General features: G+C 42.5%; 1 protein-coding gene across 5 annotated transcripts in view; it reads left to right on the top strand.

The window, feature by feature from the left end:
- Window positions 1-12,617, top strand: part of LOC136869422 (glucose dehydrogenase [FAD, quinone]) — a 58,111-nt gene extending 45,494 nt beyond the window's left edge. For all 5 annotated transcript variants that reach the window (XM_067144849.2, XM_067144847.2, XM_067144851.2 and 2 more), the window contains exon 2: window positions 10,591-12,617. In XM_067144849.2, coding sequence (XP_067000950.2) covers window positions 10,615-12,528 — 1,914 coding nt within the window. In that variant the 5' untranslated portion in view covers window positions 10,591-10,614 and the 3' untranslated portion in view covers window positions 12,529-12,617. The remainder of the gene's footprint in view (window positions 1-10,590) is intronic.
- Window positions 12,618-13,785: the final 1,168 nt, after the last annotated feature.

Below are 13,785 nucleotides of genomic sequence, written 5' to 3'. Positions count from 1 at the left end.
TTTACTTACATTTTCTTGTCACGAGGGAAACGGAAGAAAGACCGCGAATCTTTCTGCACTTCATAGTTACTGTTTTGCAGCTAAAAGCAGCACATATCTTTCCACTCATATTGACAGGTGATATGAAGGAATGACACACGCTACTATTTACTTATGTCAACTTAATGCAAACGCATAAATAACGCCAAAAACTTCACAAACAAGTACACGTGCTCTTATGACGGAATCAGTAACTCCAGGTCACTCCGCTAGACAGAGCTCTAATCGCTGTCCCTCGATATCTCGCAGATTGTCGCGTATTGTCTCTGCTGTATTTGTTATTCCTGTCACTTGCAATCATATTCATGCTACCAACTAGTTGTTTCTCTCACTTGGTATGAAGACATCAACTTACCAACTTATTATTCCCATAATATTTATGTTACCAAATTGTTGTTCCTCTATATGGCCATCAATTTCAGTCTACCAAATTGGTGTCTGTCTTACATGCCATCCTACCAAATAGGTGTTCCCCTCATTTGGCATCGTGTTCATGCTACCTATTCACTTGTCAAACTGTACTTGTACTCTTGTACTTGTCGGATTACTCAGTTTTATTTCTTGTCCCCCCCACCCCCTATTGTATCGTGTCTACTCTGAGGATTGCGGCTGGAATTAGGACTCATGTGCTGAAGTTCTGAGTGAATAAGTGTGAAAGTGAACATGTTGTTACACAGCTCGTTTGAGTTATTTGATCTCACAGAGCGTTAACATTATTGCTAGCTAGTGGAAAAATTGGGGAATTTTTGTTGCGATAAAATACGCCAGCATATATGTCCATTAGGATTCCTCTCAGACAGTAGTGTCAGACAAATTATCCTCATAAATTATTCGGTATTCTGGCAGAAAATGCATTTTTTTCCTCATTCGCACCCAAGATTTTATTTATGAATCCTACCCTGCAGTCACTGGGATTGAAGTAATGGTCAACACCGGATAAAAATTAAGCAGTGAAGTCCAATATTCATTACAGTATGTATTTCTAAATTTGTGTTGGTTGTAATAATAATAATAATAATAATAATAATAATAATAATAATAATAATAATAATAATAATAATAATAGAAGAAGAAATTGATACCAAATCCACGTGTTACTTCGTATGGTCGTTTGTTCATTTTATTTAGCCTTTTATTGTAAATGATTAAAGATAAACATATTTCAAATGGTCCCAGACCGTGAACAACTTTGCGGCTACATTTACTTTAATTCATTTCCTGATGATGATGATGATGATGATGATGATGATGACGATGATACGGTAATTATAATTTTACAAATTGGTTTACGTCGCACCGACACAGATAGGCCTTATGGCGGCGATGGGAGAGGATATGGCTAGGAGTGGGTAGGAAGCGGTCGTGGCCTTAATTAAGATAGAACTCCAGCAGCAATAATAATAATAATAATAATAATAATAATAATAATAATAATAATAATAATAATCACAGAAGTGATCCTCATAAATTATTGGGGATTATGACGGAAAATACATTTTTGCCTCATACGCACCCAATATCATGGCGACTATGGGATAGGAAAGGGCTCGATTACGATTACGATTCAGCCCCAGCATTTGACTGGTGTGATTAACTGCCACCCCCAGAGGTTCGTGTTCGATTCCCGGCCCTGCCACGAAATTGGATACGTTGTACGAGGGCTGGAACGCAGTCCACTCAGCCTCGGGAGGTCAACTAAGTAGCGGGAGGTGCGATTCCCTCCTCAGCCATCCTCGAAGTGGTTTCCCGTGGTTTCCCCATTTCTCCTCCAGGCAAATGCTGGGATGGTACCCAACTTAAGGCTACGGCCGCTTCCTTCCCTCTTCCTATTCTATCCCTTCCCATCTTTGCATCCCTCCACAAGGCACCAATTCATCATAGCAGGTGAGGCCGCCTGGGCGAGGTACTGGTCCTCCTTCCAAGGTATATTTCCGCCGACCCAAAACCTCACGCTCCAGAACACTGCCCTTGAGGTGGTAGAGGTAGGATCTCTCGCTGAGTCCGAGGGAAAACCAGCTCCTGAGGTTAAATGGATTAAGAAAGAAAGAAAGAAAGAAAGAAAGAAAGAAAGAAAGAAAGAAAGAAAGAAAGAAAGAAAGAAAATAATAATAATAATAATAATAGTAGTAGTAGTAGTAGTAGTAGTAGTAGTAGTAGTAGTAGTAGTTAAATATTTTCCACATTACGTAATATACTGTATGTTGATGTTTCATAAATATGCTGTATCATGCTCTTGAAATGAAGTCCATCGACTTAAATAACAAATATATAGTCTCACATGGGAGGATTTAGGAGTAAAGAGGGCATGATAATACTGAGATTTTTGTTCCTTTCTTTACGATTTGCTTCACATCACTCTGACACAGATAGGTCCTATGGGGGCGATGGGATAGGAAAGAAGTAGAACGTAAGCGACCGTGGCCTTGATTAAGGTACATTCCCAGCATTTGCATGTTGTGAAAATGAGAGAAAAATAGGAAAGACGATATTCGGAGCTGCCGACAGTGGGGTTCGAACCCACCATCTACCGAATGCAAGCTGACAGCTACAGTACGTGACCAAAACAGCGCAGCCCTCACGCAGTATTCTTCTTCTTCTTGATGCTGCTATGCTGAACATGTAGGTCATCCGAGCATTATTATTATTATTATTATTATTATTATTATTATTATTATTATTATTATTATTATTATTATTATTATTATTCAGCTGTATACAGTCACGTGAGGGTACTTAAATCCATGAAACATGACTTTTAGGATCAAACCATATCAATAAAATTCAATTATTTTTTTCTAACGGACTGACTACAGTACATCATTTGACGGATCAACCCGTCATTCCGTGCAACATTTTTTTCCGACTGACTGATATTAAGATACTAAGTAATGAGCCCGACTCCGTAGCTGAGTGGTCAGGGTCTTGGCTTTCGGACCTCAGGTTCCCGGGGCGAGGTAACTTACCTTTTTTCTTTCGTTTTTATTCTGTTTACCTACAGGGTTGGTTTTTCTCTCGTACTCAGGGATGGATCCCACCTCTACCGCCTCAAGGGAAATGTCCTAGAGCGTGAGACTTTCGGTCGGGCGATACAAGTGGGGAGGATGACCAGTACCTCTCCCAGGCGGCCTCATCTGCTATGCTGAACAGGGGCCTTGGGGGGAGGGGGGTGATTGCAGGGATAGAATAGGAAGAGGGAAGGAAGCGGCCGTAGCTTTAAGGTAGGTACCATCCCGGCATTTGCCTGGAGGAGAAGTGGGAAACCACGAAAAATTACTTCCAGGATGACTGAGGTGGAAATCGAACCCCCCTCTACTCAGTTAACATCCCGAGGCCGAGTGGACACCGTTCCAGCCCTCGTACCACTTTTCAAATTTCCTGGCAGCGCCGGAAATCGAACCAGGGCCTCTGTGGGTGGCAGCTAATCATGCTAACCACTACACCACAGAGGCGGACACTTTAATTTTAATTGGGTGATTCCCTTGCCTCGGGGACAGGGTGTTTGTGCTATTTTTAAAACTTACAGACTGTTTCGAAATGCACACAATTATTCCAAAGCTTTACTGCTATTATGCTTTGATCCTCAAAGTACAGTATGTGATTTAAAATACCAAGAGAGTAGTTACACACACACACACACGCGCGCGCGCGCGCGCGCGCGCGTGCACACACAACGTTATCTTTCACCATCCTAATACCAATATAAATGGTCCGTTATTGGACATTATAAATCCCCCAGCCAACTCATTCCTGGTTGCCAGCGTTTCGCCCTCGTGTGCTAGGGTGGGCTCATCAGTTGGTACCTAGCACACCTACCAATACGCTGGCTAGTGCACACGAGGGCGAAACGCTGGCAACCAGGAATGAGTTGGCTGGGGGATTTATAATGTCCAATAACGGACCATCTATATTGGTATTATAAATTTACTCATTCAGGACAAATATTTCAGATTCCCTATGGGAATCAGCATCTATATCATCTGATGGCCAAGCAGGCATCAATTTTTAGTGATGAGACAAAGTCTCTTAGTGCATTGGCACTGCCGGTGGCTCCAGTTAGCCTACGCAGTGGCCTCCACGGTATGCACTAGCCAGCGTATTGGTAGGTGTGCTAGGTACCAACTGATGAGCCCACCCTAGCACACGAGGGCGAAACGCTGGCAACCAGGAATGAGTTGGCTGGGGGATTTATAATGTCCAATAACGGACCATTTATATTGGTATTATAAATTTACTCATTCAGGAAAAATATTTCAGATTCCCTATGGGAATCAGCATCTATATCATTTCACCATCCTAACAGGCAGTTTCCTTATAACGCTCACCTTTACAAAGGCTCAAAGGCAGCACCAGGCTAGGAATAGGCACACAAAATTATTTTATTTATTTATTATTCATTAGTGTTTTTTTTACAGTGGCGAAGTTAGGGCTCGAGGCTCTCTCTTAAACTTAACCCCATACTAATCAAAATCTTAAATAAAGTACCGACATACTTAAAATAGTTAAAACTACATACATTAATAGAATGAAAATAAATTACTAAATTAATATTAAAAACTTTAAAAAATGACTAATCCTCAAGCACGCACACATTCATACTTCCCTTCAACCATTCAGTCAGCTGTCCTCAGTAGGTAGTCTAAGCAGGTGACCTTAAATCTTGATAAAGAGTTAGTTTCTCTAACCTGAGCTGGCAAGGAATTCCATAGTCTGGCGCCGGTCACTACAAATGATCTATTAATTTTATTTGTGCGGTGCACTGGAATAGAAAGGAAGGATCTGGAACGTGTATTTAAGTTGTGAAATGATGATAAAAGGGTGAATTTAGAAGAAATATACAGTAGCTGACTTTCAGCTAACACTCTAAACACCATCGTTAATATGTGTAGCTGCCGAGGTTTATCAAGCTTCAGTCACGAGAGAGCCTGATAGTATGAGGTGATATGAACATCGTACCCGATATTGTAAATAAATCGGAGGCAGGAATTCAGTGCTCGTTGAAGTTTAAGTGTTTCTTCTCTCGTCATGTCAACTAAAACAACGTCACAATAATCAAGAATAGGGAGAACCAGTGTCTGTATTAGTTTGGCTTTCGCTCAAATGGAAATACATCCCTCTGCCTTTTAAGAGGTTGAAGCACTCCAAAAAATTTTTACGGATTTATTTCGTGTGATCAGACAAATCAAGTGTTTCTTTCATAATTACGTCGAGATTTTTAACCGTTTTACTGCAGGGAATAATGTTACCACTAAGTAGAATAGGTGGGATTGCGACATTGTTTGAGCAGCTCAGTAATTTTCGTGACCCAATTATGATTGCCTGAGGTTTTGTGGAGTTTAGTATAAGAGAATTTCGTTGTGCATATGTACTGAGTCTTCGGAGGTCATTGTTAATATCTTGTATTGTTTCACGTAAGTCTGAAGTATTGCAGTGTCGATACATTTGAAGATCGTCAGCATAGAGGTGGTATGTGTTATTTCCTGTCACAGATAGTATGTCATTGATATGCAGTAGTGTCCAAAAGTTAAGCATAAGTTACGAGTAAGCAGGGCAACAGGAAATAGACCGCAAATCGCACGACATATGCACCTACCTACCTTACGTGTTCGCGCTGTATAGGAAAGGAGTGTTCCCTGCTTCGACTAGCGGTGTAACTGCAATGTGAACACAGCCAGTGCCAGCGCCCCATATTCCTTCAGTCGTGTTTGCCCTGTTAGGGTGTGCGGAGTGTAGCCTCGTGGTGAACGTGACAACATAATGGCACAACGACGCCATTTGGACCCCGTTTTGCAGGATAGAATACTCGGCCGCCTGGAAGCAGGCCAGACACAGACCGAAGTCGCCGTATCCTTGAATGTGCCACAAAGTGTCATTTCCAGGCTTTGGAAACGATTTCGAGACACAGGAGATGTTAGTCGTAGGCCAGTACCAGGTCGACCAAGGGTAACCACCCCACAGCGGGACCGATATCTGGCCTTGACCGCCCGACGAAATCGGAGTGCACCTGCAAGACAATTGTCGGCGGAGCTTGCAGCCGTCTCAGGGGTTGCCGTTTCCCGGCAAACTGTGTACCGGAGGCTCAGAACAGCAGGGCAGTTTGCCTGAAGTCCAGCGGTGTGCGTCCCGCTCACTCCAGCACAGGGAAGGGCCCGTTTACTGTGGAACCGTCAACATCGAAACTGGATTATGAATGAATGGAGGCATGTGCTCTTCACAGATGAATCCCACTTCAGTTTGCAGAACGATTTTCGTCGCATATTAATCTGGCGAGAACCGGGTAGCCGATACAGGAGCAGGTACAGGAACATATTGGAACGGGACCAGTATGGTGGTGGTGGTGTCATGGTGTAGGGCGGCATCATGTCGAATGGCCGTACGGACCTGCACCAACTTTATGGGTGGTCCGAGGAACACCGTTAATGCTCAGAGATACAGGATGATGTACTGAGACAACATGTTCGACACTTCAGAGGTGCGGTAGGTCCAGACTTCCTCTTAATGGACGATAATGCCCGACCGCACCGCGCCGTTCTGGTGGATGAATTTTTGGCTGGGGAAGACATTCAGCGCATGGTCTGGCCAGCGAATTCTGCTGATCTGAATCCTAGAGAACATGCCTGGGATGCATTGGGGAGGCGAATTGCATCCCGTCAGCCTCCACCAAGGACCGTCCAAGACCTTCACATTGCCCTTTCGGAGCAATGGGATCGACTGCCACAAGAGCTCTTGGACCATCTGATAGAGAGCATGCCACGTCGCTGCGAAGCATGTGTGGCCGTTAGGGGTAACCATACACGCTATTAACAGCATATTTTGTTGTGGAAGACATTGCCAAGTTTTGTTAGCTGTTGTCAAAGCTATACCGTAGCTATCAGAACCTTTCTGGCACTGTTTTTTGGACAAGTTGTGTGACATGTGTGTGAGTCAGCTTCCGTTTGTTCAGCAATCCGTCTGACATTCCTATCAGGCGGTATGTCCTCGTTTAGTGATTATGCTTAACTTTTGGACACTAGTGTAAATACAGAAAAGTAAGAGCCCTAGAATACTGCCCTGTGGGGCATCACTAAGTTTCACTTTTCCATTTAGAGGCTTTGTCGTTGACTGTTACACGCTGTTGACGGTTACTCAAATAAGAACTAAGAAACTTAAGCGCAGCTAGGTCGAAATTTAGCAGTTCCATTTTCTTTATCACAGTCTGAATTTCTATAGTGTCAAAGGCGCTACTGACGTCAACAAGGATTAGTATAGTGAACAGTCGTTTGTCCATTGTGTTTCTAAAGTCTTCAGTAACCTTCATAAGTGCTGTCGCGGTACTGTGACCCTTCTTAAATCCAGATTGCAAAGATTCCAAAAGAGCATTTTTATTTAGGTATTCCAGAATTTGCTCGTATACTAAACGTTCAAAGGATTTAGAAAGCGCAAGGAATATGGACAAAGGACGATAGTCAGAGGGGGTTTGTGGGTCTAAACTCTTAGGTACCGGTATAATATTGGCTGTATTCCAGACAGTAGGGAATTTTCCGTTTAGTAAACAGTAGTTAAGTATTGCGTCAGTATAGGCAGGAAAGCAACTATATTTTTATGTATAAATGTAATAGGAATAACATATATCCTTTGATTTAATCGAGTACAAAGCCTTTTAAAACTGATTTTCTGTAACACTGTGAAATGTGAATGGTGGATTGGCTGGAGGGGAGGGCGGTGAGTCGGTGTAGTTAACTGGGGTAGGTTGAATGTTTATTCTACTAAAGTAGTCGTTCAGTTCGTCAAGTGGAATGTCTGGAGTTGTCTGACTCTGTTGATGTTTTTCTATTCCCAGAACTTTAAGTTGGTCCCATGCACGGTTAGAATTTAAGTTGTTACATTTTGTTATTTCTGATTAACTGCTTTGTGCGATTTCTTAAGATGCGGTAATATTCGCAGTCTGTGTCATCTAGGGTTTGTTTATAATGTCGAAATAACGAGTTCGCGGTGGGCCATTACTACTATTATTACTAAACGTTGTGAACTATATTTATAGCGTGCAGAGAGTAGAGATTCTTTTCAAATTTCTTTTACGTCGCACCGACACAGGTAGGTCTTATGGCGACGATGGGGTAGGGAAAGGTAGGAGTGGGAATGAAGCGTCCGTGGCCTTAAATAATTTGTATGGTGAGAAAATGGGAAATCACGGAAAATTATCTTCAGGGAGGCAACCCAATATTTTCGGAATGCAAGCTGATAGCTACGAAACCCAAACCGCATAGCCACATGCTTGGTACGAGTACAAAGACTCTCTCTCCTGCCTGAAGTTTAAGGCAGTGTATTATCGGCACACTTTATCTGGATGCATTTGTGTACGGGGGTTAGGAGTAAGGAGGGAGCCGTCCCGGTTCCGGTAGTGCTGCCAACTGAATGAAAATGAAATCTTAATTGAATCGTGAATATGATCGATCGATATGAAGTTTCTAAACCGTTATTATCTTAAGCCAACAACTGTTCACATTCACATTATATAATATTATATAACATTTCTCGATGCGAATCTTGTTCCTAGCATGAATTCTATAGTTTGGCTTTGCTGTGTAAACAACAACAGTACTAGTACGTAAAGTGTACGCCAGATGTCGCACAACGATGCTTAAGCGATTCATAGTTTGTGTTTCAAACGTTGCCAGTACGAATCTCGAAGATCGCCGAGGTCGACCGATTCACCACTAGGGTGTAAATGCATCCAGATAAAGTGTATCGATAATACGTATAGTGTTGGGAATTGAGAATGAATGACCTTGAAGACAACAAGTGCAACAAATGCTTGCCCTACCTACCTTAGGCCCTGGTATTGCCAAATTCCTTCTTACAAAACTATGCTGACCATGACCTAGCAGCATTCGCGCTGTGTTAACGTATGCCTCCAAGTTTCAGTTCTTTTCCCTTCATCGTCACGTAACAATCGTTTGAAACAAGCGGAAGGCTTTTTGCCAGACACATTACTGGTTTCTTAATCCTTCACAGAATTTCTTCCTCTGTGATATAAAGTATTATTTTCTAAGCACTGTATTAATCTAGGCGTTAGCAGAGTAGCTTTCCGTTCTCGTACGTGGTATACTTCGCTTCAGGTAAATTGAGTAAGATCTTGCCCTCGGTCATCCTTGATGTGGTGTCCCTCCTCAACTCCAGAAGAATGTCCGGCTTCATGGCTAAATGGTTAGCGTGCTGGCCTTTGGTCATAGGGGTCCCGGGTTCGATTTCCGGCAGGGTCGGAATTTTAATCATCATTGGTTAATTTCTCTGGCACAGGGGATGGGTGTATGTGTCGTCTTCATCATCATTTCCTCCTCATCACGACGCGCAGGTTGCCTACGGGAGTCAAATCGAAAAACCTGCATCTGGCGAGCTGAACATGTCCTCGGACAGTCCCGGCACTAAAAACATTTCATTTCATTTCCAGAAGAATGTCTGGGTGAAATCTAAATACTTTTCTCAGCTGCTTCCCTTCCAAGTTCATTAATAGTAGGTTATATACTAAACACACACACTAAGTACACGATGGTCAGAATGTCCCAGTTCTGATCCATAAACGACTACATCCATCGCCATCCTCCTAATAAGGACAGGTTCAATGTTAAATCACACACGGTAATGTGTTCGAGAGACTGTTTTGAAATGTACTTATTCCAACCTTAGCTGCTATTATGCTTGGTATTCTGTTTCCAAGGTAGTAGGTTCAATTCCAGCTTCTGTCACTGGCTTCCAGCACGATAAAATATCTGCCGGATAGTATTCCGATAGCTCAGAGCTCTCGAAATCTATAGCAATCGATGAGGTGTTATACACCGTCGTCATTATTATTATTAGTATTAATTATACATTATTGTGCTATATTTCGGAATATGGGCTGTATGATTCAGAATAAATGCTTCAGCAAACTTTATTTAAAGACAACATGAAAAGGCTCTTCCCGTCAAGGAATCAAAAACAGAGACATCCGTGGCATGTCGATGACTTTTTAGTCACACTACTCGGTTTTTAAGACCATTCTCGTTCTCCCTCATACTAGACAACTTCATCCTTGACTTTAATAATACGTAGTGTGACTGGGATTGAAGTGTTTACACTAGCCCAGGACTCATCTTTCACAACAGATATGAATGACGATAATTAAAGGGAGATGAACACACCAAATCTTCCCAGAAAGGAGTCGGAGGAGAAAAGTTGCCTACAAGCCATTTTTCAGACGTTGTAACGCACAGATCACCATTTGAGACAGGTACACGTTTGAATCAATCGGTCGAAACAGTATTATATGCAAATACAAAATGCATGTGTTGAAAGGTACTATAAGCGAATCTGTGACAAATTTCGCTATTTCGTCTCTTGATTCGATATGCATTACCTCCCACTTCTTCTTCATCATCCGATCCTTCCCGCCTCCCACACATAAATTAAAACTGAGCAAAAGTCAGTACTTTCCTAAAACACAAATGAAATACTTGTGCATAGTCTTGTGATAATCATGTATAACCTTACTTATTGCCATATTCGTACTGATATGCATTTTTTGTTTGTCCACAGGTGTGACATCAGGTGGTAGTAAGCATGGAAGGAAGTTGTGGAGCTGTAGATTCGTCCCACTGGACCACACCTAACTGTGCAGCCGACAGTGGGGTGGCTGCCTTACTCTTCACCACTCTCATTTCCACGTTAATGCAATCACAGAAGAAGATTGGTGACTATTCCAACCTACCGCGGGATACACCACAGTTACTACCCGAGTACGACTTCATAGTAGTGGGTGCAGGTTCTGCAGGTTCCGTGGTAGCGAGCAGACTAAGTGAAGTTGAAGACTGGAATGTTCTCCTGCTGGAGGCAGGTGGAGATCCACCACCCGAAGCAGATGTGCCATTGCTTGTGTTTAACCTCCAGGGCACAGACGTTGACTGGCAATATTGGACACAATCTGAAGAGGGATATTGCCAAGGGTTTGAGAATCGTCGCTGCTTTTGGCCTAGAGGTAAAGTTCTTGGGGGATCCAGCATTCTTAATGCAATGATGTACGCCCGAGGCACTACCAGAGATTATGACGAGTGGGCAGAAGCAGGAAATACTGGCTGGTCATTTGAAGATGTCCTCCCATACTTCAAAAAATCTGAAGATCTAAATTCCGAAACTATACTAGCACAAAAAGATCTTGCTGAATTCCACGGTACTGGCGGACATCTTACTGTAGGACCATATAGCAGTGACCATCCAATAATATCGGCTCTTTTAAAATCGGGAGAAGAAATGGGCTATAAATTGACGGACGATTTTGTATTCAACGACATACTCGGATTCGGAGAAATATTAGGTACTGTTAGGAACGGGACAAGATGTGATACGGCCAAGGCATTTCTCGCACCCGCAAGGGAAAGAAAGAATTTCCATCTCCTGAGAAATGCTTTAGTCACGAAAGTTCTCATCAACCCAGAAACTGAAAGTGTTTATGGAGTACAGTTTCAAAAAGATGGGAAGATCCAGGAAGTGAAATCAAGAAAAGAGGTTATAATCTCAGGAGGGTCAATAAACTCTCCCCAGATCTTGATGTTATCCGGAATTGGACCAAAGGATCACCTCAAAGAAGTTGGAGTGCATCCTATAATTAAAGACTTACCAGTTGGAAAGAATCTTCAGGACCATGTAACATTCATGGCTGTTGTTCATTCCATTCTCAAGTCAAACCCAAACATATTTTCGGCGTCGGACAAAATACTCGACGAAATATACCGATATTTGATTGACAGAAAGGGATTATTGTCCACTACCGGAATAACAAACCTTAATGGATTTTTAAACACCAAGAAGGCTCCCGAGGAACTTGAAACGAGTGATCTACCAGATATTCAACTTATCCATGTATTCGCGCCTATCAACGATACGCTGTTATTCCCCCAATTTATAGGCAATCTGCACTTCAATGAAGAGATCCACCAATCATATATCAAAAAGATATTTGAATCAAATTTGCTCATACAAATACCAACGTTACTCAAACCAAAGAGTAAGGGAGAGATATTACTGAAAAGTACAGACCCCACAGAACATCCCTTGATCTATGCAAGATATTTCAGTGACCCGGAAGACCTGGAGACTCTTGTATCCGGTATAGAGTTTGCAGTCAAGCGAGCAGAGACCAATGCAATGAAGTCATTAGAAGCGGAACTTCAACAGCTGGACTTGCCTGGGTGCGAAGTGCATCCATTCAACACTCGAGACTACTGGAAATGTGCAGCAAGGCATATGGCCAGTACTTTGTACCATCCAGTAGGGACTTGTAAGATGGGGCCAGCATCCGATCCCGAGGCTGTCGTCGATCCCTCTCTCAAAGTGCATGGCGTGAAGGGACTAAGAGTAGCCGACGGCTCCATCATGCCAAGTATTGTGAGGGGTAATACCAACGCCCCTATCATCATGATTGGTGAAAAGGCTGCTGACTTGATAAAACAGGACTGGAAGAAACAAGAGAGATTATAACTATTTCATTACGCTTAACTATGAAACATTTCCCAGTTTTGTATCAAAATTTCTTACAATAATTATTTGTTTTAATCTTAAGAACCAAATTGTTTTTCTGATCGTACCTTTCCCGATTTCATACAACCGTGATATAAGAATACAATATCATCATCATCATCATCATCATCATGCCCAACTCCATGGCTAAATGGTTAGCGTCGGCCTTTGGCCATAGGGGTTCTGGGTGGACTCCCGGCAGTGTCGGGAAATTTAAACATAATTGATTAATTTCTCTGGCGCAGGGACTGTGTACACGCAGGTCGCCTACAGGTGTCAAATAAAAGAGACCTACACCAGGCCTCTCCGGAGACCATTATTACTATCATCATCATCATCATCATCAGTATCAATTTTTTGATCCTGTAGTTCTCAAATTGCGGAGATAATTCAATGGGAAAAAGAAATCATGGTTCAGACAAAGGGGCATTTACACTGAGTTATTCATCTCCATAACATGGTAGGAGGAGGAGAGTTCCGAGTGAGGTATTAAGAAAGGAAAGACAACGTGGAGAAGTAAAATACTGTAAAGACGTTGCAAACATAATTCCATCAGCAGCGAAAAGAATATGAATCAGCCACGGGAAATGGAAAGGAAATGTGAAAGTTTTATTAATGTTACTGTTAGACTCAGCTACGGCCCTGCAACACTCACACACGTCAGAGAGGATAAGAACGCATAGGAATGATCTTGCAGTTTCAAAATAGTTTATCTGAAGCGGAGATGGGAGTATCTAACGTGTCGAGGGTCCAAGGACTGAAGTGAAGTAACGAGAGGAGTTAATGGGAAATATTGCCCACTTTACAAGTGGTTCTTGGTTGACTCAGATGGTCACCGGAGGAACTTCCTCGATCAGTGGACTCCTATGGCACTGACCTTACCTCTTGAACTTGAGATTACGAAAGTCTTAGGCTAAGAGTGGCACTTTTCCTTTAAAACCAAAGGCTCAGTGTATTTCCTGAATTGATATTATTGAATGAAAACCTACAACCTGCTTTCCAGTTAGTGACCGGGTCAGGGATGGAATGAATGAAGACCCCATTCTGCGGCGAGGGTAGAAATTATGCCGGCTGCCGAGGCCTGTCGCACTCCTCTGAGGCAATGATTAATGACTGATAGATGAAATTAAATGATATTGGAGGGTGTTGCTGGAATGAAAGGTGACAGGGAAAACCGGAGTACCCGGAGAAAAACCTGTCCCGCCTCCGCTTTCCGCT

The sequence above is a fragment of the Anabrus simplex genome, chromosome 1 (assembly GCF_040414725.1).
Source record: "Anabrus simplex isolate iqAnaSimp1 chromosome 1, ASM4041472v1, whole genome shotgun sequence".
Taxonomy (NCBI): Eukaryota; Metazoa; Arthropoda; class Insecta; order Orthoptera; family Tettigoniidae; genus Anabrus; species Anabrus simplex.
The sequence above is the reverse complement of the archived record's forward strand: the minus strand, read 5'-3'. Positions and strand labels throughout refer to the sequence as shown.